This window comes from Oculina patagonica, chromosome 4 (genome assembly GCF_052425735.1).
Source record: "Oculina patagonica isolate OP01 chromosome 4, crgOcupat, whole genome shotgun sequence".
Taxonomy (NCBI): Eukaryota; Metazoa; Cnidaria; class Anthozoa; order Scleractinia; family Oculinidae; genus Oculina; species Oculina patagonica.
Genome location: NC_135761.1, coordinates 61,710,278 through 61,733,324, shown reverse-complemented (window position 1 = coordinate 61,733,324; position 23,047 = coordinate 61,710,278). Strand labels below are relative to the sequence as shown.

At 37.8% G+C, this 23,047-nt stretch overlaps 3 protein-coding genes across 9 annotated transcripts in view; all 3 read left to right on the top strand.

Moving 5' to 3' along the window:
- The first annotated feature begins 334 nt into the window (after window positions 1-334).
- On the top strand, window positions 335-3,844 carry LOC144647799 (adenosine receptor A3-like). Of its 5 annotated transcripts, XM_078507508.1 has the most exons (4): window positions 335-413; window positions 788-833; window positions 1,506-1,593; window positions 2,178-3,844. In XM_078507508.1, the coding sequence occupies exon 4, from the start codon at window positions 2,191-2,193 to the stop codon at window positions 3,091-3,093; it is 903 nt and encodes a 300-aa protein (XP_078363634.1). In that variant the 5' UTR covers window positions 335-413; window positions 788-833; window positions 1,506-1,593; window positions 2,178-2,190; the 3' UTR covers window positions 3,094-3,844. The 5 variants fall into 5 exon arrangements, with proteins under 5 accessions (XP_078363634.1, XP_078363630.1, XP_078363633.1 ...); XM_078507504.1 differs by having other exon boundaries at window positions 1,506-3,844; XM_078507507.1 differs by lacking the exon at window positions 335-413 and having other exon boundaries at window positions 438-833; window positions 1,511-1,593.
- A 3,172-nt stretch (window positions 3,845-7,016) lies between these two features.
- Window positions 7,017-13,395, top strand: LOC144648942 (amine sulfotransferase-like). The gene is made up of 5 exons (XM_078508395.1): window positions 7,017-7,108; window positions 8,805-8,967; window positions 9,594-9,968; window positions 10,649-10,743; window positions 12,553-13,395. The coding sequence occupies exons 2-5, from the start codon at window positions 8,826-8,828 to the stop codon at window positions 12,829-12,831; spliced, it is 891 nt and encodes a 296-aa protein (XP_078364521.1). The 5' UTR covers window positions 7,017-7,108; window positions 8,805-8,825; the 3' UTR covers window positions 12,832-13,395.
- A 4,325-nt stretch (window positions 13,396-17,720) lies between these two features.
- LOC144647809 (histamine H2 receptor-like) overlaps window positions 17,721-23,047 on the top strand; it is a 410,332-nt gene continuing 405,005 nt past the window's right edge. The window contains exons 1-3 of one of the 3 annotated variants that reach the window (XR_013569628.1): window positions 17,721-17,859; window positions 18,247-18,307; window positions 19,327-19,480. Coding sequence is in view for 1 of the 3 variants with exons in the window: in XM_078507522.1 (XP_078363648.1) it covers window positions 17,808-17,859; window positions 18,247-18,307; window positions 20,878-20,968 (204 nt within the window). In the remaining 2 variants the exon portion in view is untranslated. Of the gene's footprint in view, window positions 17,860-17,970; window positions 18,063-18,246; window positions 18,308-19,326; window positions 19,481-20,877; window positions 20,970-23,047 lie in introns of those variants that run through there. The other 2 variants (XM_078507522.1, XM_078507518.1) reach the window with 2 other exon arrangements.

The window sequence follows — 23,047 nt, the reverse complement described above, 5'->3', positions numbered from 1 at the left end:
CTTTTTGCGGGAAAGCATGAAAACTTGGGTCATTCTGTCTCAATTTTTCTTGAAAGGTTTTCTATTCTTACAAAAAAAATGTCTAGGAGAAATGAATTTTTAATGTTTATTGAAATTTTACACTGGCAGTTCAAAACATTTTACAGAGAATATACTTAACATCTTGAGATACTGACTGATCAGTTATTTTAATTAAGAATTTTACATATATACATGTGGTTTGACGTATAATACCAGACCATAACGTCTAGTAGTTTATTTTATATGTAAATATTATTTTTCGGTTAATGTAGTGTTTTCAGCTGGTTTGTTAACGCTGAGAAGCTTGCGAATAGAACAACCTGATAAAACTACAGTTTCTTCGACAAAGATAAGCGAAGCGCATCAAGAATACATCTTCTCGAACATCTAAGGTATTTCAAAGACGTAAGAAAAGTATTAGACATTATTTAGATAATCGACTGCTATGCTATCGAATCAAAGTTTTACCACGTAATATATTAGAGGTCAATTTTCGATGGCTATGGACAAGAAACGAGTTTTACTGAAGAATGTTCGCTGTTGGATGGTTAGCCTACTAAGCTCGGAGTAAAAGAAAAAAACAGATACGTAGCCTTGCTTAAAAATAGGGATGTTTTGCAAAGAATACGATTTCTTCATTTTAATGCCTTTTGCTGCTGTAGCTAGAAGATTAATACAAAGGATGAAGGGAAAATAAAACTGAATGCGTGTTGCGGTAGACGAGGAGAAAACACGTTATGCCACTTAAATACATTTTCCTTTTTAGTTAAAGTGGGGTGAGAGGTCAAGGAAGTTTCAAGGAAGTTTCTGAGGTAAGGACAACTTGTTTTTCGTTTTTTTAACTGGTTATATCCTTATGTAGCCCCCCTCGCCACCTTATGGCAAAAAGTTGTCTACTTCTGCTACCGGGAAGCTATTTTGTTTAGTTCGGAGGTGAATAGTAAACCACCTAGGAGATATATGCAGATTAGAGTTGCTAATCAGAAAACGCGAAAATCACTATTGTCATATGTCGTTTGGTATACACTAATCCAGTGTAGCTACAGCCTTTTCTTCTACGAAAGATTCTTAGTAAATAGGTTTTTTTGCCATTTTCTTTTCAAACGTTTCCTAGATTTCTCCGTTAAGTGGTGTTTGATGTTAAGAAAAATTATGTGTAAATTTTTGTCACTTTTTCGAAAACTCTTAACGTTACAATAGTAACAGTGAATTCTAAAGTGGAGGCTATCAACCGAACAGGTATTTTTTTCTAGGTTGCATGGTATGAATAATTACAATTCATATGAACTTAATATTCTGCAGCTTACGCGAAGAGACGGCGTATCAAACTGCCTTTGAAAATAAGCGGACTTTTTTAAGTGATGGTTTACAGGTATTTTTATTTCGTTTTCTAATCAAGAAATAACCTTCTTCTTGGACGGGAATAATGTACAACTGTATTGCATATTTTGTAACTATCGCTGACGTTGTATTTTCTTTCTAAGTTCAGAACGTCTGGCACAAGTAATACTTTCTTCGAATTTATGAACAAAGGAAAAAGCTACCGCAAAGAGTCAAACAGAGTGAAATAAGGTAAAAAGTCCTAAAGTTTAAATAATCTATTCAGAATACAGATAAGAGGGACCATCTTACTAAGCCAAAAATACTGACAGGTTTTATTTAGTTATTACAAGGGAATATTGCAAAGCAGATATATGCCGTCGACACCTTTTTTAAAATTTATTCTTAAGCCTGGTTTTCACTGGCGACGCAAGCACAAGCGCGATCACGCAAAAAGGACAAATTTTGACCCTTGTGCCTATGCTCGCCGCAAGCACAAGCATCCAAATGCAATGCGCTTATGCATTTGCTAGAGTCAAAGTCTTTTTCACGGAGAAATGAGAGCTGTTTTCCTTGCGCTTTTGCTTGCGTCGCTAGTGAAAACCAGGCTTTATAGATAGAAAACAAACAAAACAAATTTTTTCTAAAGTTGCGTCCAAAACCAACGAAACAGTCTTTACATAGAGGCCGGTGTAATTATTTGAGATATATCTAATCAATATAGATCTTATCGACTTCTCTCCTTCTCCTTTTTTCTTTGTCCCATGCTCGTGCCATTGTTGATCAATTCATCTTCAATATAATTTACTTACACTCTCCATGAATACTTCTAACAGCAGCTACGAAAAGATGATGACTCAGCTTCCTGCATCAGACTGCATTCCATGGCTTGTTGTTTCGATCACTGAGTGTCTGGCCATAGTCATCCTTAATATCATCACGATTATTGTATTTGTTAAGCAGCGCCAGCTACAGCGCCGGAGTACATACTTGATTATCCACCTGGCCATAGTCGACCTCTTAGCTGGTGCAGTCTCAGGGCCTGTTATCATTGAATTGCTGTTGGGGAAATACTGTGATTTATGGGAGTATAACTATAAGATATATTTTGGATTACGTAGTTTGTTTCCTATAACCTCCCTTGTTAACCTCGCTTTTATTTCTTTAGAAAGACTCCATGCAACGTTTTGTCCATTTAAGCATCGTGTCATTAAGAAATGGATATATGTAGTAATAATTACTGTCATGTGGTTAATAACTACATCCAGGGAGTTTGTTCAAGTTGCGTTATATGAAAACCGAGGCGCGGATTTCAATCTTGTAGTATTACTCGACAGTCTCATTACTTTGTTATATTGGGCAATTTCTCTTCTTGTTATTTGTGTCTGTTATATTTGCATTTTTATTAAAGTCCGATGCTGCCCTCATCCTCAAAGTCATGGTGCAGCCAACAGAGAAAGAAAACTGACCGGTACCTTGGTTTTGGTTACGCTTGCATCTGAATTTAGTTGGCTGCCATTTACCGTTTTCGAAGGCATTTCTTATTTTCATTATAACACAATCTCAAACCTTTCCTTGCGGTCACACTTCCACACAAGAATGATACTGGCTGCAATGGTTGGGGCTAATTCCTTAGCTAATCCCATAGTCTATGCCCTGAGGATGCCGGAATACAGAAAAGGCATCGCAAAAATATTTCGCAGAGCTCCAGTCCATATAAACCGAGGTGATTTGCCACTTGAGAATATGTAGAGCAGACAGTGGGGCTGACAGTAAAAGAATGCCCGCGAGTGGTCATTTGGTAGCATTTTAGAAAGCTGCACATACAATAAGTACAAAAGATTTCTAATAAGAATTTCCGTAGCTAGAGAAAAGATCGAGGGTCCATACCAGATTTATTACACGAATTAATGATTGACTTCAACTTCAACTTTTATTTCAATACGACATCAGGTTAAAATAGAGGCTAAGCCGCATTTAGCCTTAAGGGCTAGTCGAGGCGGGTAGTCTATAATAATATAGAAATGTTATACGTTTACAATTTTTTTGTTCTATAGAGTGAATTTGTAATAATACGTGCATTATAGGTATTCTAAGTACCTTACATGTCATTACTGAAAACGAACATGTTACAAGAGCAATCAAATGTACTCGCCCATCCTGATTTATGGTTGAATTAAAATAGGAATTCAGAATTGTACATTTTGTATAATAATATATGACTGTGTTGTATTCGGATGGAATGATAAAATAGTTAATAATAAGTTAGAATTGTATGATGAGTTGTTTTAGAAAATCAAACAGCTCCTTAATGTGATCATGAGTGGTGGATTGGAAAAACCAAAGAACTGACATTTTAAATGCAATAATATTGTAATGTTAGAATTTTCATATTGTCTATTTCTACAGATGTAATTTTTGTGTTGTATATGATACAGCGTATTAGCCGTTCCGTCTAAGAAAACATTTCCCAAAAAGAAACATGTAAATAGATGCAAATTAAAAGTTGAGCTAACTGTAAAACCTTGTTGTTTTATTTATTACTGATGCCTACACGTTATACTAGACATACAAAAATCTCGAACCTCTTGATATTGAATTTAAAATACCGTTTTAAAGTCGGTATAATGGATCATTATCCCACTTTATAATATAGATAGGAGTCTACGCACGCTCTGATTGGCTAAAAAGCTATGTTTTATCAAAGTATAAAACATAGAAAAATCATGTTTTATTGTTTTTCGTCAGCTTTCCTCGAGTGCTTCGCTCGTCGTTGACTGTTCGTTGAATATAACCACTCGTATCCAACAAGGGCAAATGGAATAATTGTTTTACTAATTCCTTTTTAAGTATAAATCCACTGGAAATTTCATTTTGATGTAAACGAAGTGAAATTATGAGGAGGCGGGAAAAATTGCGACGCGGTGTTCACCCTTGAGTTGAATGAAACTCGCAAGGAAATCGAGCGAGGGAGTATTCTTTCGAAGATTTTCTTCGCCAATCTCCTCTTAAATCGTCTATTCATGCTGGAAATATTGTGACAACAATTAAGGTTTACGGAAAGATCCGAATCAATAGCTTTTCTGGAAATTATACGCCTTGTTCAAGTCGAACGAAGCACAGCTTAGACGCTGCCTACAACAACAAGGCGTACGCGCTGTTTTCAAGTCGGAAACTACATTAAGATCACACCCTAGTACGGCCGAAAGACGCCGTTGATCCGACTAAACAAGATGGCGTTGTCTACAGAATTCCCTGTGAGTGCGGCAAAGTTTACATCGGCGAGACTGGAAGACCTATGCAAGACAGAATCAAAGAACACGACCGGGACATCCGACTCGCTCGTATCCAGACCTCCGCTGTTTCAGAGCACACCCACAACACCGGACACTACCCGCTTTGGAATGAGGTAAAGTTTATTGATCGTGAACCACACTGGTACACACGCAGGGTAAAAGAGGCAATTCACATAAGACTTCACCCTAATAATATCAACAGGGATAATGGAATTGAAATTCCTGAAGCATGGATGCCCACGATCAAAAAACACAACAACAGGAGAACTGTACGACAGCGGACCGCTGAGGGAACAACAGGACACAGAAACAGCGAGGATCGAAATGCACCAATCACAGCTGTTGAAAACCAACCAATCACAGCGCAGCAGCGTGCTTTATAAGTTCACGCACAACCAGTCGATCTTATCGCCTGATGAAGACTAGCAGTGTGCAGTCGAAACGTCGCGATCTACATCACAAGTGACACTACGTCGTGAGACAAACGAAAAATACTTTATTATTATTGTACTCTACCACGATGATTAACCACAACATTTTTTACTATTAATATTATGCTGAGACGAAATTGCACTCAGAGTCGGTGAAGTTTATTGAAGTTCAAAAAGACAAAAATTAAAAATAAAATTGTGTCAGTTTTATGGTTTTCCCGTAAACTAATTGCTGATTTTCATCTTTGTTCTGTCGCTCTCGTTGTACATTTACAAGACCTTATTTTTAATTAAACTTTTCACTCGCGGCGTCTAAAATCGATACCATAAAGCAAAGAAAGAAGCCTAAGCCATGTTTTATTCTTTATTATGACAGTATAAAACATGGCTAAGGCTTCTTTATTTGTTAAGTATAAAGTTTTTTGTTCAGTATTACACTACAATAGTGTGTTCATGGCGGCAATATTGGAAGAGTGAAACAAAAAAATGATTTTCTTTTGGGAAAAAAAAATCATTTTTAAGCAAATATCTTTTATTGTTTGACTCCTCCAGCATGGTTCCCATGAAAACACTCTATACGGTATTAAAAAGAAAATCGGGCATTCGAAGTAACAGTAAAAATGCTCAGTTTAGTGTAATCCTGCGCAAATTTATAATGACCCTTTTGTTCATATTATATAAAGACGCGTTGATGCAGTGTCACAATTTCGTCTTGTGATTGGTTTAGTTGACAACTGAATACGGCAGTTCGTTGACATAACGCGTTCACTGTGGCTCTCAACCGAAATCTATTTGGTGTGCGAGGAATTTTCTTAGCCTCTAGCCAAGACAGGTTCTTTGCTTCCAGATCTCCTAGTGTGCAGCGCCTCCATGACCGCTTAGATGGCTGGACCCCTCTTCTTGGATTCCTGGAGGTTCCATTCGAGGGCAGTACAAGTGATGTTGTTCATAGGTTTTCGAAGTGTGTGTGGAATCCACCTCCACATCCTCCTCTTGATGGTGTCCTCTGTGTGGCTTCGACCAGTTATCTCTCAGAGCTCTTCATTTGTTTGGCCATCGGATCAAACTTGATCTTCAGAGAGGCCACCAGAGGATGGTTGTAAGAGCCAGTGGAGGTTCCTATTTTTACTCGCACATCCTGCAGCGTTCTTCTCCTCTCTCTCCATCATGTGTTTTTCTATTCACTCGGTCCACTTCATTCCCGTTCTTCCCATGTGGTCATGGCCCAGGTTTGTTGCTCGCTCTTCTTTCTTTCAAAACAATATCGTTTCTTCGATAAATTCCAGTTCCCTCAATGCTGTGTAAGAAATAAGTTCAGTTTCCGTTCTGGGAGGTTTTTCTTCCGCTTAAAACTTTAAGCATGCGCAATAAAACCGGAACTTCTGAGGGCAGTACAAGTGAAAACGGAATTTCTGGCGTGATCAACTTTATTTTCCCAGAGTTCCCCTCCCGGATTTTGACGACCATCACGGATTGCCTAGATTAGCGGTCATTGGGACAAGTTTTCTTACAACTTTACCGTTATTTCAGGCATTTTTAGATGTTTAGGAGCGATTTTGCGCAGATTCCTGTAGACATTTAGGAGCTAATTCGACCGCCAAAATTTCTCCCGCGTGCGAAACAAAGTCTTAAAAATTCCGATAACTTCCGTTCGAACGTTAAAGCCAAAAGTTAACTGGTCTGTACCCTGGAGATAGATAAGGTTTATGAGACAAACAACAGCGTTGCTTCAGGGACTGCCTCTGAAAAATTTGTGCATAAAATTATCTCCTCCCTTTGATCAGTTTACAAGTCTGGAAATGTGAATCTTTCACCGTCACAATATTTCTCTCAATATCCACTTCTTACAAAATTTGACGTCACGGCGGTTTTGACCGTACGGGATACCGACAAAACTTACTGCTGCGTTTGAAGCCTACTTTGGTACGAGATTGGTCTACGGAGTCTTCGGCACTCTAAAAAAGGTGTTACTCTGGTCTGGTAATGTTCAAATGGATATGTGATCGAGTAATCATTGGTTATCTTTCCGAGAACGTTCAGGTAACCCATCTAAGCTGTTTGAGCCCATTTTTGAGTTTGCATTTCGTATGATATCGACGAACGTTGTTTTGTTGTGGGTTGTAAGTCATTTGAGGTCACCTCAGTGTTCATTGTTAAACGCGGACTGCAGACTGCAGACCGGGGGTAAAATGCAGACCACAGACTACAGATCAGGGGTGAAATGCAGGCCACAGACTACAGATCAGGGGTGAAATGCAGTCCACGGACTACAGACCAGGGGTGAAATGAAGACTTTAATTTCAAGTCTTTTGCGTTTGCAAATTGGATAAAACTGAAATGTTTACAAATCTTTATGGCAAATTATAATTTATACATGTTAACGGCTCGCTGAACACAAAAGATTATTTTGGACCTGATAATTGTTTTGGTGTTTTCTTGCCGCAGTTAGCGAAGCAAAGCCCTTTTTGATAAGTTAAACTGCAAAAGGGTTGAATCTGCTGTACCATTTAAAAACAGTTTATAGAGCTTTGGCCGCGGAGTAAATTTATTCATAACCAGTTCAACTAATTCATGACCGCTCGTGCGAAACGTTGTCTTATCTGACCATTTCCACATTCATTCAAACTTTGCATTTTAATAAGCATCACACAGCGTTTGATACTTAATTTAAACAAGTGTTCACGCTAAGATGCAAAATTCAACCCAGATTAATTTTGATAGGAAAATGAGTGCGCAGTTAAAAATCGGCCCAGTTAAAAATCTGTTGCAGTGTCACAGATTTTAGAAATCGGGCCGATTTTCATCCTCGCAAATTTTACTGAGTAAGGCAAAGAAAATCGAGCCGACGTGTCGTAGGGTGTAAATACTGCCTGGTAAAAAAAAAAAAAAAAAAAAAAAAAAAATCTTTCATCGATTGATTTTTCTCGAGCAAAAGGCCACCCTTTGCTGTTGAGAGAGAACGTCATTGTTCACTTTTCTTATTTTGACTTCCCTCGTGACCAAGCCCCAGGCCATCTGGGTTATTACAATCACACAGAAGTTGTCTGAAATGGCTCTGTGACTCGTACTTCGTTACATTACCCTTGGTCTGCATTTGACCCCTTGTCCGCAGTCTGCCGGCAGTCTGCATTTTATCCCTCAATCTTTATTTTACGGTTTTAAATCTGCAGTATGCCCAGTCTGTACTCCGCAGTCCACAGTCTGGGTTCTGCACTGACTGTCGCCTTAAATCGCTGTATCGATTATACATGTAATACTGGTCAAACCCGAGACAACGTAAACCACCGCTGAATAACGTTCATGTAACAAAAATATAAAAGCCCTTTTACGGTTAGATTTTAATAATGGTAACGAGTTTCGTTTGTTTGCTTTTTTTTGCTCGTTTCGGTGGTATTGTTTCGTTGTTTCGGGTTTTAGTACATTAGTACCTGCCGGTGGAATAATATTCCTTGAAACCCTGCATGCATACACTGTACGTTTTAGTTAAATGAATGTATATTAGCGAAGCGGTTTCAAAATTCCTCACGTAACATTCGACTCCGCTGCAACATAATATTTCATTGTAAAACGCTTTAATGCTTCTGTAGGAAACTCTTTCTCGATACAGCTGTATCTGACTACCCACACGACAAGCCATTTTTAAACTAGACGAAACGGTTTCCTCACTAAATGCCCATTAAAAAAGCACCTCAAATCACAATTCTTTTCCTATTTTATCTTAAATGTTGCATTCTAGCTTCTGTAGTAAACTTCACACATGGCTGACTTTACTGACCCGATGATATTCCATGGTTACGCATGGCCGCGTGATATGGGAGTAACAGAAGAAAAGGTGGCAGTTTTTCCAACATTGCCTGCCAGAAAGGATGATATTTTCATTGTGTCATACCCAAGATCAGGTTTGTTTACTAAGGAATACATTTTCTCATAAATTTAAGGTGACTATGAGCCATTCCGCAGATTTTGTTTCAAAAAATGTTATAGTGTTTGTTTAATTGTTCTGTCAGTTAGACGAAATCCCTCAGAAAACAAAAACGGCATTGTTTATTGTTTGAGCCTATACAACTGAAATTTCTTAGGCATTAGGAGCAACAATCCGTGCCATAATCCCTTGGGACACTAATTTCAACAATAATGACGTAACATTCCGTTTCGAATTCTCAGAAATGGAAAACCCCCTTCCCCCAAAGGGTGGTGAACCAAAATTAACAAGGGTAAAAAAATGTAAATTTAAATGTAATTTATTTACCCACGTAACACGGAAGAGCTCTCAGTAGCACGTTACAAAGTTTTCGTGCATTGAAGATCAAATTAGAATTTGAAGTGTTGGTTTTTGTAAAACCCTTGGAGCAAGGACGAGAACAAACAACAAACTCAACCCACTTATGACGCCGGGTCGGGACGCGAGCGCTCTTACCACTGCGGCATCCCTGCAATATCCCTGTTCTGTTTACTTTTCACAAAATCTGTTAAATGCCCGTCCAAGCCATGTTGCCCTGCACTAAAAGTCAAGTGACAATTGCAGGTTCATCATGGACTCAGGAAATAGTGTGGCAGATACTTCACGATGGAAAAATCGATGACCGTCGATTGGACGAGCGAATGCCTTTAATAGAGGGACTGATTCTCTCTTTCAAATCTTATCCCTACGTCATGAAAGATGCAAAGTCTGTAGAGAGAATGTTTGCAAGCTTCCCTAAGCCTCGTGTATTCAAGACTCACCTCACGTATGACTTAATTCCTAAAGGTAGCGATGAAGCCACAAAGCCCCGATACATTTATGTAATGCGCAATCCTAGGGACGTCTTTGTGTCCCTATATCATCATTGCCATAACATGCCTTATTTCAAGGAAATTCCTTCATGGGATGAGGCCTTTGTACATTTCATGGATGGAAAATGTAAGTAGAGTTAATGTGTTAGGTCAGAAGCCCATTACCACTCCTAAAATGCTGTTAAACTGCTCTATGTTGCAGCCCGAAGCAACTCCAATCTTATTGTTAAGGATAGAAATATCGCGATGATTGATGAAACTCATGCTTTTTCAACAAACATGTTTGTGTACAAAACGTTAGTGGCACCCTTTTGGTTCGAAAGTGCAGATTCTTGGATCTCTAGCACTTAGCCTTTCTGATTGTAAGTCACCAACGTAACTTTCCTGATACATGAGAACACTTTGAACAGTCCTCGGACAGCTTACTGGTCGAAATTGATGAGGGGCACTTTCGCACTTTCGTACCATACAGTTGGCAAAAGTGTCGATGATCGTGTGTTTCGTCAGGATAAAGTTGTATTCAGTAACGAATTCAAACCAAAGATTGACAAACCTCTGATCTTTCAACTTGCAAGTTACACTTGTATAATGTAGATCTAGACATGTAGTCGTCGATCTACAGGCCATTCTGAACCTGTCAGTACAAATGACTAAGGGTAGATCCATCTTGTATTCTCCCATTTGCTAACATTCTTGTCATTTTATTATTAGTTAATGAGTTCAAGTCATTCTGTTTGCTTCAATGGTTTGTCTTGGCTAGGACTCTTGTCGCTTAATGTGAGATTTTTTTTTTTTATTATTTTGTAGTTTTAGGGGGTGTGTGGTTTGATCACGTGCTAGGCTGGTGGAAACACAGAGATGACCCTAATATTTTGTTTCTAACGTACGAAGACAGAATAAATGTGAGTTAATAAACTGAAGTCATTTCAAAATTATTTCAGTATTTTGTACGATGGCGAATCAGCACGATGAATATTAGAATTCGGGCCTATGTATGTTATTCTCCAGAAAGCGGCTGCTGTGCCACAAAGCTTAAAGGGTCCCTGTCACGGGGATTTTTCTGCTTTTTAGTATAAAGAACTGAAATTGGCGAAGTACTCTTGCTCGTACACGAAATGCCCCTAGAACACCAAGATGAAGATCGTAAATTGTTCTTGGAGGAGGGGATGCGTTCAGTTAGTTTTTAGCTGTTTTTCCAGAAAAAAAAAACAACAACTAAAAGTCAGCCTATGTTTTTACAAAACTGGACCACTTGTTATAGGTTTCCATACGTCTTAAAGCTCTTGAATTTTTTAAATGAAGCTCGTGACAGTGTCCCATTTAAGCAGCTACAGTGCGTTGAAAATTTTCTGTTGTGAAGTTGGCGAAATTGATCACGTTAAATATGCTACTCTACTAGTCTGGTGGATTACCACTTTGTAATCCCCAGATGAAAATGAATCACGAGCCTTTCATTAACTAACTATTCACTCTTTTTAGAGCAGTGAAGCTAATCGAAAACTTTAGGCTGCATTCATTCTCCTCCCTCACAAGAAATATCAAAATAAATATCTGTATAATGGTACACTGCATATGTTTGAAATTTCATGAGACATGTTTAATAACAACATCTTTGACTGTTTATGTCATACCTATGCCAGCCAGTTTAAGTAGCGCGAATTAGGTATAGATAGCCTGCCAGCTCGTGTACCAGTACTACCAGGAGTATTGACAGGAACCTCCGTTTCACTGTCACTCTCGTCGACAAAAGTAACAACCTCATCATTATCATCACTCTCACACACTCATCCACGGATTCATCTCGGCTGTTGCCATCCTCTTCACCCACGTTGTTCGGCCATTCAGCATTATTCCTCTCAAGTGCGACATGTGCCATTATTCTCCTTATGTTATCATTTTTCTTCCCAAGGAGAGAAAGTTTATGATGGTCTAAATAGGAAACTGATCGACGTATAGCTTGTTCATATTTTCAAACGTGGACGCGATAGTTTTCCAGTCATATTGTTCGTATCCTTTAATTGAATATTTAAGTGCACATTTGTTGTTTAATTTCATAAAACTGTGCACTGAATTACATTGTTTTCTTTTGCATTCATTGATTCAATCAAGTTGCACTGCTTAGACTGAGGTTCCATTAAATGTTTCCATTTTAGAAATTTTACTTTTTATACTGTATTGAAACATTACATCTACAGACCAGGCACACTACTTGAAAAACTTCAAAAGAGGTACTTTAGTCTCTCAGAATAATAGAGGTACCCTTGTTGCTTACAATCCTTGAAAGAAGCTGCTGTACTTATCATTTTTTTTTTCACTATTACAATGGCTAGACAGAATCTTACAAAAAATAAGCATCCCCCAGGAGATATTTAAACAATTTTCATATCCCCCTTTTTTTGCTCTAAAAATTTGAGAACCCCCCTAAAATCCTCTGCCCCCCCCCTGTAGGATACATAATGAATGCAGCCTTATCAATCAACTAGTGTCATGCTGTTTGCTCCGACGAAGAGTTAACGCTCGAAACGTCAGCTTTTTCAAACTCACTAAATGATAAACTAAGTGTTTCACTTGACCGCCAAAGCAGAACAACAATTTCGTTCAAAACAAATAACTTTAATACATTAAAAGATATTCTAGAAAACTTTATAAAGTTATTTCTAATGAACGTCACTGATGGTTTGTTTTCTTAAATGTTTATTTCATTTCCTTAGAATCTGGCAGATGGTGTAGAAAAGATAGCCGAGTTCATTGGTAAAGACATCTCTCCCGAAACTCGTGACCTCATTGTCCGACAAACGTCATTTGACGCCATGAAGAGCTCTAATCACACAAACAGTTGGTTTGAAGGAATGAAGGGAGATGGGCATATTCGAAAGGGAAAAGTAGGAGAATGGAAAAACTACTTTACTGAAGAACAGAACCAGTTGTTTGATAAAGTATTCAAAGAAAAAATGAAAGGAACAGGGATTCGATTTGAATGTGAGGATTAAACAAACTTGGGACTAGGAGGGGACTCTCCTGTCACAATGACGCGTTGCTTGTCTTAACTTTTAAGGGATAAAATTTATTTACTGGTACCACTTATCGTGCTAAAATCTAAAACGAACGCCATTAGAGCTATAGCGGTAATCTTTAAGGGTATTGGGCCGAAAAATTGTCTGTTAATTTGTTGTTTGAGCGATAGGTACCTCTTACTGAGAGGTAAAAATGAATTTGAGCCAAACCCACAGGGCGGATACTCCTGCGATTTTCAAAGAGGAGCCCCCCGGGAAATTTCTGCAACAGTCACGTGCTAAGATACCTTACGCGGCCAAAAACAGTAATAATTTCCAACCTTTTCCGTAAGGTAACCCATTGAACTCGTGGAAATGATTTGTTCATTTTAAAGTGCCCATCCCACTGGAGTGGGGGAATAGATTTATGAAGTACCAACTTACCAAACGCTTTTATTGTCTGCATCTTTAAATGTTATACCTGAGCTAGTGTAGCATTGTGATTAGTATAAGTATTAAAGTGCTGGTTATCGTATTGTGAGTTGTGTTTTTGTGTTAAAATAGTACTAAAAAAAACTTATAAATGTAAGCAATAAATCGTTCAGTTCACAGTCTTGTTCCATTTAACGCCTACTTTATTGAAGAGGTAATCCGAACACATCAGACAACAGAAACAATTATCGATGAATATGTTTCGACTGAAAAGCAATAGATTACAACAATATAAGAAACTAATAAACGATTTGAAAAAACACTGAAAGGACAAAACTTACAAATATTCCTCTGATCCAGTGGAGCGAAGACAAATCAGGACAAAAAACGTGAATAGAAAGACCGTAATCGTAGAAAGATCAAAACACGAGGTCATTGTGTAATAAAACATAGATGTAAACTGATGCAATCACATGATAAACGAGGTAACGCAATGTCTCGCGTGTAGATCACGAGGTTGATAATGCCGCACACGCATGTGAACAATGTAATGTTTAATAAATGAGCAGCAGTGTTTTATCAAGTTTAAGGTGGCTCAACTGGATTTTTTAGGGGTAACACCGCCCAAGTTTGAGACTTAACTACGTCGCCATTAACAATACTATCGAAAAACGATCACCACAGTTGTATTAGATAAAGTTGAAATTTGTTTATGACCAGTGTTATGTTGACATTGAAGTTGCCATAGCAACGTAATGACGTCTTTACGTTTTTTACTTTCGTTTGTTTTGCTCGGCACCAGGAGATTTTTTCGAAAATCGCTCAAAGGAGCTTGTACCACACATAGCTGCCTCGATGTTGGCAAAGTTTGAACAAATTCTATGAAAGCGTTTTCGAAATATTTGGGGATGAAGTTTTCGGGGCTATAAATACAGTCAAAAACATACTAACGAGAAAATGGGGTAATATCTAAAGAAAACGACGCGCCTTTGGATTGCAGTTTCATCTTATAGTAGTTTGATTCCATTTAAAATCGTGTGTAAAACATTGGTGGGGATTGCTTTGGTCGATTGCGAGAAAAGAGAATTTGATGAGCGTGCGTCCAGGTGCTCTTGTTGCCATTTTTGTTTAAAATTTGGCCTATGCCTACAAAAGTGATAATAAATTAAAAACCGTTCGATGAATTTTTTTTTAAATTTGACAAACTCGAGGTCTGTCATCAATTGATATAGTTTGCAAGTTTCAAGCGCATTGAAAACATTTAAGGCAGTAAAATTGGGCCTCCAATGTACTGATTGTTTCTCGCAGATTTTGTGTTGACAAGCGAGTGTCCTCATTATTCGCGGGTATTGTTTTCAAGTTTCATATCCGCGTGCACGACTTTAGCTCGATTGCTTTCCGAAAATCTTTCCGAAGCATGCTATTCTGCCTTGGGATGAGAATAGCAATGACAATATCTGCAGAACAATAGCTTTCGTTTTCTGAACAGAGGCCCTTGACATCAATAGCCCGACAAATGCTGTTACAATTTTTTTAAGCAATATAAGCATGTTTCGGAAAATTGTTCGGAAAGCATTCGAGCGTCCTATTTAATGCAAATGAATTTTTTGGTAAAGTCGTGCACGTGGATATGAAACTTGAAAACAATACCCGTGAATAATGAGGACACTCGCTTGTAAACACAAAATCTGCGAGAAAAAATTAGTACATTGGAGGCCCAATTTAATTGTCTTAAATGTTTTCAATGCGCTTGAAACTTGCAAACTATATCAATTGATGGCAAACCTAGAGTTTGTCAAATTTTAAAAAAAATTCATCGAACGGTTTTTAATTTATTATCACTTTTGTAGGCATAGGCCAAATTTTAAACAAAAATGGCAACAAGAGCACCTGGACGCACGCTCATCAAATTCTCTTTTCTCACAATCGACCAAAGCAATCCTCACCAATGTTTTACACACGATTTTAAATGGAATCAAACTACTATAAGATGAAACTGCAATCCAAAGGCGCGTCGTTTTCTTTAGATATTACCCCATTTTCTCGTTAGTATGTTTTTGACTGTATTTATAGCCCCGAAAACTTCATCCCCAAATATTTCGAAAACGCTCTCATAGAATTTGTTCAAACTTTGCCAACATCGAGGCAGCTATGTGTGGTACAAGCTCCTTTGAGCGATTTTCGAAAAAATCTCCTGGTGCCGAGCAAAACAAACGAAAGTAAAAAACGTAAAGACGTCATTACGTTGCTATGGCAACTTCAATGTCAACATAACACTGGTCATAAACAAATTTCAACTTTATCTAATACAACTGTGGTGATCGTTTTTCGATAGTATTGTTAATGGCGACGTAATTAAGTCTCAAACTTGAGCGGTGTTACCCCTAAAAAATCCAGTTGAGCCACCTTAAAACACGAGGCGCAGCCGAGTGTTTTAGACTTGATATAACACGAACTGCGAATTTATTGAACGGCTTAAAAATCTTCTGATGTAGATCAACTCATTCTTGCATTAATATTTAGATTTGGGGTTATTTTGGCCTAGAAAATTGCACGTAAAGTTTAGCCATGTCTTTATCAGATATAAAGACACTCATTAAACATTAATTTCTTTTGTATTTTCTTTATGCATTATTAATGAGTTTTTTTAAGTGAAAATAATACGAAAAACAAAACGAGACGTTTAAATCTAACCATAAAAACTTGAGCGATAAAAATTTCGTTATCTGTCAATCAAAGCTGAACAGGTAAATCAGTGTGCTACAGACCGTTTGGCCTTAAAATAAGACGTACCTTTTTTAACAAAATACCAAAAAACACAACTTGAAAAAATTGCAAGAAAGTTAACTTTCTTATTAATATATTTTTCATTTAAAGTGGGGAAGTTTTTTATCAATTAGGGATTGCTTTTTTTAAAGTAAATATAAAATGAATGTTCATAAGCATCCTTAATTTCTTTTGACCATGGTCAGCGCTACGGGTTCCGAAGAGGCAAATCGGCTGGGTCTGTAACATTCAGATGCCTGCGAAATATTTTTACTACATCTGCCTAAACTCCGCATTCTCAAAGCATAGACTATGGGATTGGGTAAGGAATTAGCGCCAACTAACGTTAACAACGCAATCCTTATATGAAAAAATTGCCGCAAGGAGATATTTAAGATTGACTTGTTTTGAAAAATTAATTTACTTCCGAAAGTGAAAAATGGGAGCCGACTTAATATAGATGTAAGCGTAACACAAAGCAAAGTAGCGGTCAATTTTCTTTCTCTGTTGGCGGCACCATGGTGTTGAGGATGAGGACTTCATCTGACTTTGATAAAAATGGAAATATGACAGACACAGAAAACTAAAAAACAAATTGAAAAATACGAGAAGAACGGGGAATGACTTTGGCTGGCTGCATTCTCAAGGTTAAAATCCAAACTCCGGGCTCCGTATAACACAACTTGAACTAATTCCCTTGATAGTGTTATTTACCAAACGGCTGACCTTTCGTTAAGTTAATAAAATTGATAACAACTGCGTAGCGTCTTGTTTTATGCAATACAAATAAAATAAAATTGTGCTGCCGGTCCAGCAACTTGCTTAACTCCCTTCGTGAAAATGTTCGGCCACGGGGAATCCATCGTTCTGGTACCGTTGGTTGTTGTGATAAACTTCAACAGAGCGGAGGGGCTCGCCGAACCTGTCTGCAAGCCTACGACCAGTCTCTCCGGTGTACATTGCTTGACAACGGCAGCATGCGATGGCGTAAATGACTCCGGTCGTAGTGCAGGTGTGGCGTCCTTTCGGGTGCACAATTCCGTTCGTGTGGTTGATGTTCTGAGTTTGTCCAGTCAATGCACGTGTCCGGAATCTAGTTCGCTGACAGGGAAAGGTTCCGGCTTGCTCCTGTTGAGGGTTTGAGGAGAACGTGCTGTGAGGTTAGTATCCCCGGTAAACGCACTGGGCGTGGTCGTGAAGATGTTCTTTTTTCGAGGGTCGTCGGGCAGGATACTAAAGTTCTTAAATAAAATCTTCTTGACTTTCTGGTTCTTTGGATAGTAGGTTAGTATCATGTGGGTGTTTTCTGATTTCTCCTCAGATGTTTGGTTTCTTGAATGCTGTGGTGCGCAGATAAGAAAGGCAGCAGACATCAACCGTCAGAGCGCACAACAACATTCAAGAAACCAAACATCTGAGAAGAAATAGCCCCTAATGGCATGAACATTGACTTAAAATTCTTAATTCACATTTTAATATTTGTCAATGTGTGCTAAGCGCGTGCGCAATCTCGCGCTCTGTTTATTCTTAAACGACGCGCACGCAAGACATTTAACTTAAGCTCAATCGTTCCTTTTAGACATCATATTTACACTGATGAAGGGGTTTTCCCCGAAACGTCTGTTTTTAAAACTCTCCCAAGAACACAGTCTATTGAACACTTATTGTAACTATTGAGTGCTACGCAGCAAAACTCTTTTTTTGTGACATTTAATTCAAATTAGATAAGCCTTGGCAGTGGATTAGTATTGTTAGAATCAAACACTGGTGTTCTAATGTGCGTGGAGACAGGAGTCTACCCACACCTTACTGCTAATGAGTCAGCAGGTGGGATACGGAACTATTAAAAAACAAAACAAATGTATGTAGAGAATTGACGCTTGGGCTAATTAGAATTTTAAAGGATTGAATGTAAGAGACTCCTTGGAGCAGCTGAAAGGACTTCGTAAGGAAAATTGGCGTTTTAAGAAAAGGACGTCGTAAGGAAAATTAGTGTATTTGATATTACCAATGCCGGATTATTTACTCATGTATGTGCTAGCAATTTAAGCTTCCTTACACTGACTTTTTTTGGAAACGTGATGTTTCTTGATCCCAGACAGTTAAATGGAGATGAGATAATATTTAAACAATACTTGTTTAAAAGCACAGCATTTTGACATATTATTTGCATTCATTTCTTCTACTTAACCACTATTATATTCCTGTTTGCAGTGTGGTTGTTCTTCTTCACCTCTGAGACTTTTTACCGAGAACTAAGTTTCCCATTGGCAAGGTAGGTTATAGACTTTCTAAGCTTTTTTGTCAGATACTTTTTACTGTAGATGTATTCTCTCTTTTGAAAAAAAAAATGTTTTCCCGCTAACTCAAACCTTTTCTTTAATTGTGTAATTCTTGAAAGCATCATTATATGATGTTACAATGCCATCTCTGTTCTGAGTCAATTAGGTTTAAAGTTTTAACTTACGAAAATAAAAACGAAAAACGAAAATAAATACTGGCCAGTCATTTGCAATTTGAATTTAGAACAGTCTTTATGTTTCTGATTGAACAGTCTTTATGTTTCTGAATTGAACAGTCTTCATGTTTTATAGACTTTATCCTTCCTAGTACATTTGATCAGGCCCTAACGGGGATGAGTTTTATTTAAAAGTGAAATATGATGAACGACGATCTGATACTCGGTAGAATTAAGGTGTCTCGATACAGTTTTTTCTGGGTCATGCCTACAATTTGCAATTGGACATTTAACAGCCTTCCCTCACTCAGATCGATATGAAACTTACACCACATATTGGTGTTAGATTGAAGTTTGATAAAATATGTTTTTAAGGTAATCGATATTTCCATAGCAACGATAAACAGAAAACGGCAAAAAAAAAACAGCAAAACTTGAATTTCAGGCGAATCGGAATTCCCGGTTAAAAAATAAATACCAACTTCTTAAACAATGGTGTACTGCAAATAAAATATTTAGGAATTAAAAAAAATTCTGTATGTTTGATTGAATGTCAGAGAAATAAAACGCTTTCCTAGGAGCAGCTGAAAGAACGTCGTAAGAAAAATTAGTGTATTTGATATTACCAATGCCGAATCATTTATTCATGTCTGTGCTAGCAATTTAAGCTTACTTACACTGAGTTTTATTGGAAACGTGATGTTTCTGGATCCCAGACAGTTAAATGGAGATGAGATTATATCAGTTTAAACAATGCTTGTTTAACAACACATTATTTTGACATATTGTCTACCTTCAGTTCTTTTACTTAACCACTATTATATTCCTGTTTGCAGTGTGGCTGTTCTCCTTCACCTCTGAGACTTTTTTACCGAGGACTAAGTTTCCCATTGGCAAGGTAAGTTGAAGACTTTCTAAGCCTTTTTTGTCAAATACTTTTTACTGTAGATGTATTCTCTCTTTTGAAAAAAAAAATGTTTTCCCGCTAACTCAAACCTTTTCTTTAATTGTGTAATTCTAAGATAATAGTTGTTTGAAAGCATCATTATATGATATTACAATGCCATCTCAGTTCTGACACAATTCAGTTTAAAGTTTTAACTTACGAAAATATACTGGCCAGCCAATTGCAATTTGAATTGAACAGTCTTCATGTTTTATAGCCTTTATCCCTCTAGTACATTTGATGTCACAGTTATATCTAAAGTTTTTACGAACATTTTGAGTTTATGTTGCTGTAAACAGTGCAATGTGTTAAAAAGCAACAGAATAAAAATGGGTGTCGTTTAACCAGTCTTTTTGTGAAACTGGAAGGAACAGCTGCTGCAACATATGTTTTTCAGCCCACATTCGCGTTAATACCTCTCTTTAAGTAATTTCGTATAAAATCATTTTTTCTTCTGAATAAAACATTTCTTTCTTAAGGTTCCTAAAAGTTGGAACTAGTTCAACAGAGATAAAAAAAAACTGACCAATCTTTTCTTTGCGTTTATACCGGCTCAAGGTTTTTACAGGATATTTTCACCATGGTTGTGGAAATTAAACCATTACTTTTATCGAGAGGATTCCGTAGAATAACCAATACTTCCTACAAATGTTTATCTTCCTAAATGTTTTAATTTTATCTGCAATCAGTGGTAAATACGCATCGCTTTAAAATAAACGTAAAGCGCCTTTCTATTAACGCATAATTTTTATCGCCCAGGTTTTTAGTTATTGGCGTCAAAATGTCAAGACATTTTCTTTAGAAGGAAATTGTCGACGAAATAGAAACTACAAGCCGACTAAGCTTCACGCTTTGCTTGAGCGAATCTATTTATGCCGAATTCGCCGAATTAAAAAAAAACACATTGGCGAAGATTACATGTATGGACCAGATAGCGTCAAAGTTATGACTACATCGCTTGAAAAACACTGTACTTAGAGAACAGAACTTTAATATAGGTTTTCTATTGTACGGGGCAAAGAATTTTTTCGTCGAAGGAAGTGTTAAAATGAAAAGCAAAACAGCTTCACTTGGCCGTCGAGTCGAAAACGTCCAAGCAAAGCTCGACAAGTATTTGAAGCAGAAGAAAATCTCTGAAAGAGGTAAAACCCAGAATATTTTAATCAGACAATTCGTTCAACTGTTTAGCCAGATTTTTCGGCTAAAAAAACTTTTAAAACATTTTCTTGCACTTTTTCATGTTTATTTTTATTCTCGTGCAGATTTGGATAAATAAGCACTCGCTTATTTACCCAAATTGCACTCGAAATAATGTGATTACCTATACAAATAGGATACTATTTTTGACCTTTTATGGGTAACAATTATTCTACATATTTTTTCCTGCACTATTTATTCCTCAGCAAATAAAGGTTACATGTATTATTTTTATTATTTACAGAATTTGTACCGCTCGAAAATTTGGCTGTTGTTTCCAGACCGTTGATTCTCCAGTTCGCCAGAATATCCAAGATCTTAAAGAAGTATTGTGAGGTGATATAGCTTATACTATTTTGCACTGCAACAGTTATCGCATCGCATTTAAGATTGGGGATAAAATTGGGCTCCCACCTTGAATCATGCACCTATGCTTCACTGATCAGGAAACAATTAGTAGGCTCTTTATTCCCCCCATAATCAAAGAGATCATTGATGGTCCAACACAAATAAAAAATACCAACACTTGCATCCGTGCTAATAGGAAATAAAACATGTCAACCCCAACATTTCAATCATATTAGCATTACACTCCATTAATCTCTAAACACTACTCCAAACCTCACTCCAAAACCTCATCCCTAGTCTTTTCCCCACACCTGACTTTATAATACACTTCCTTTATCAAACCTTGCGACCTCATAACCATTCTGGATCTGGTCAACCTCATACTTCGAGGAAAACAGCGACTGCCACCCCATTGCCAACCCCGATTGAGTTCCCATGTTGGTCAATCCAATTGATTGACTCTGGAGAATATAATACAAAGGCTAACAGTTTACCTTCAAATTAAACTCGGAGTCACACTCCCAATCCCATGTCAAAAAACATCGAGATTTCTCAGGAAAAGAGGGAATGGAAAACAGTAGTCTTGTAGATACACGGAAGGAGATGGGGGAACCTATAGGGCCAGCAAGGGGTGACAGTCATGACCCAGCATAACCGGGGGAAAGTGAAGAAGCGTTCTCAAGTTGAATACTCGGAAAAAAGATTTTCCGAGTTTTTTTTTTTTTTTTTTTTTTTTTTTTTTGGGGGCTTGTTTCCGTTTTTTTTTCCCTCCCTCCCTCCCCCCCCCAACGGGAGTCGAACCCATGACCTTCCAGAATACCGGTTGGACGCTCTAACCACTGAGCTATGGGAGACTCGTGGTGAGCGAGGTCATATACTAGGTTCTTATGTGTGACACATGTCCTGCCATATCTGCAAGGCTCAATATGTCGAAATGATAAATGTGGATAAATGTAAAGTGAAATGGCAACTTGGATAAGTGAAAGTAAATGAAGAAGCGTTCTCAAGTTGAATACTCGGAAAAAAGATTTTCCGAGTTCCCCCAACGGGAGTCGAACCCATGACCTTCCAGAATACCGGTTGGACGCTCTAACCACTGAAGAACACACACATAAGAACCTAGTATATGACCTCGCTCACCACGAGTCTCCCATAGCTCAGTGGTTAGAGCGTCCAACCGGTATTCTGGAAGGTCATGGGTTCGACTCCCGTTGGGGGAACTCGGAAAATCTTTTTTCCGAGTATTCAACTTGAGAACGCTTCTTCATTTACTTTCACTTATCCAAGTTGCCATTTCACTTTACAAATAACCGGGGGAGTTTGTTAAGATACTCTTTTTCACAACTGCCACTTCAAGCAACCCCGGACTAAGGAAAGCACTTTAAATCTGAACCTTATAAAATGTGTTATAAGCCAAGTAAAGAGACATACAATAAGCAAAATCCATTAAATCCTTTAGCCATGCTACAAGGGAATTATCATCATTACCACTGTAGTTGCGATTGTAGTTTCTGAGAAATTTGACCAACAGAAGCCGCTCAAAAAAATTACAATAGCATTACTCACTTATAGACAAGCATGTCTCTACAATAAAAACCGTTTATTTGGACATGGGCCAAGACGTTTACAGCAATAACAATGAGCCTCAATATAATATAATATAATATACTAGCCAAATGACATATGTCTGTAACGCCTACATAAAATATAAGCGATCCAGTTACCATGCAAGGCGGCACTAGGGATACAAGGCCATACAAGCCATAACATCTTGTTATTATCACACTAAACAAACAATCGATCCCGCGCCTTATCGGTAAAATGAACATTTCAGCAAGCAAATCCGAAAGGTCACATCTCGACATCAAAAACGAGTTCCACGCCTCACTCAGCCATAACATTCTCACAATCATAATCATCGATCAGACAACTCGCTGAACGAATCACTTTATGACAAAACAGACACAATATATGCCCCAATGGCCATGACATTCTCACAATCATAATCATCGATCAGACATCTCGCTGAACGAACGAATTTATGTCAAAACAGGCTAAAATATATG

Coding starts and splice junctions, on each gene's coding strand:
- LOC144647799 (XM_078507504.1), top strand. CDS start 2,161: ATGAATACTTCTAACAGCAGCTACGAAAAGATGATGACTCAGCTTCCT.
- LOC144648942 (XM_078508395.1), top strand. CDS start 8,826: ATGGCTGACTTTACTGACCCGATGATATTCCATGGTTACGCATGGCCG. Junction 8,968..9,593: donor TGTGTCATACCCAAGATCAG/GTTTGTTTACTA, acceptor TGACAATTGCAG/GTTCATCATGGACTCAGGAA. Junction 9,969..10,648: donor ACATTTCATGGATGGAAAAT/GTAAGTAGAGTT, acceptor ATTATTTTGTAG/TTTTAGGGGGTGTGTGGTTT.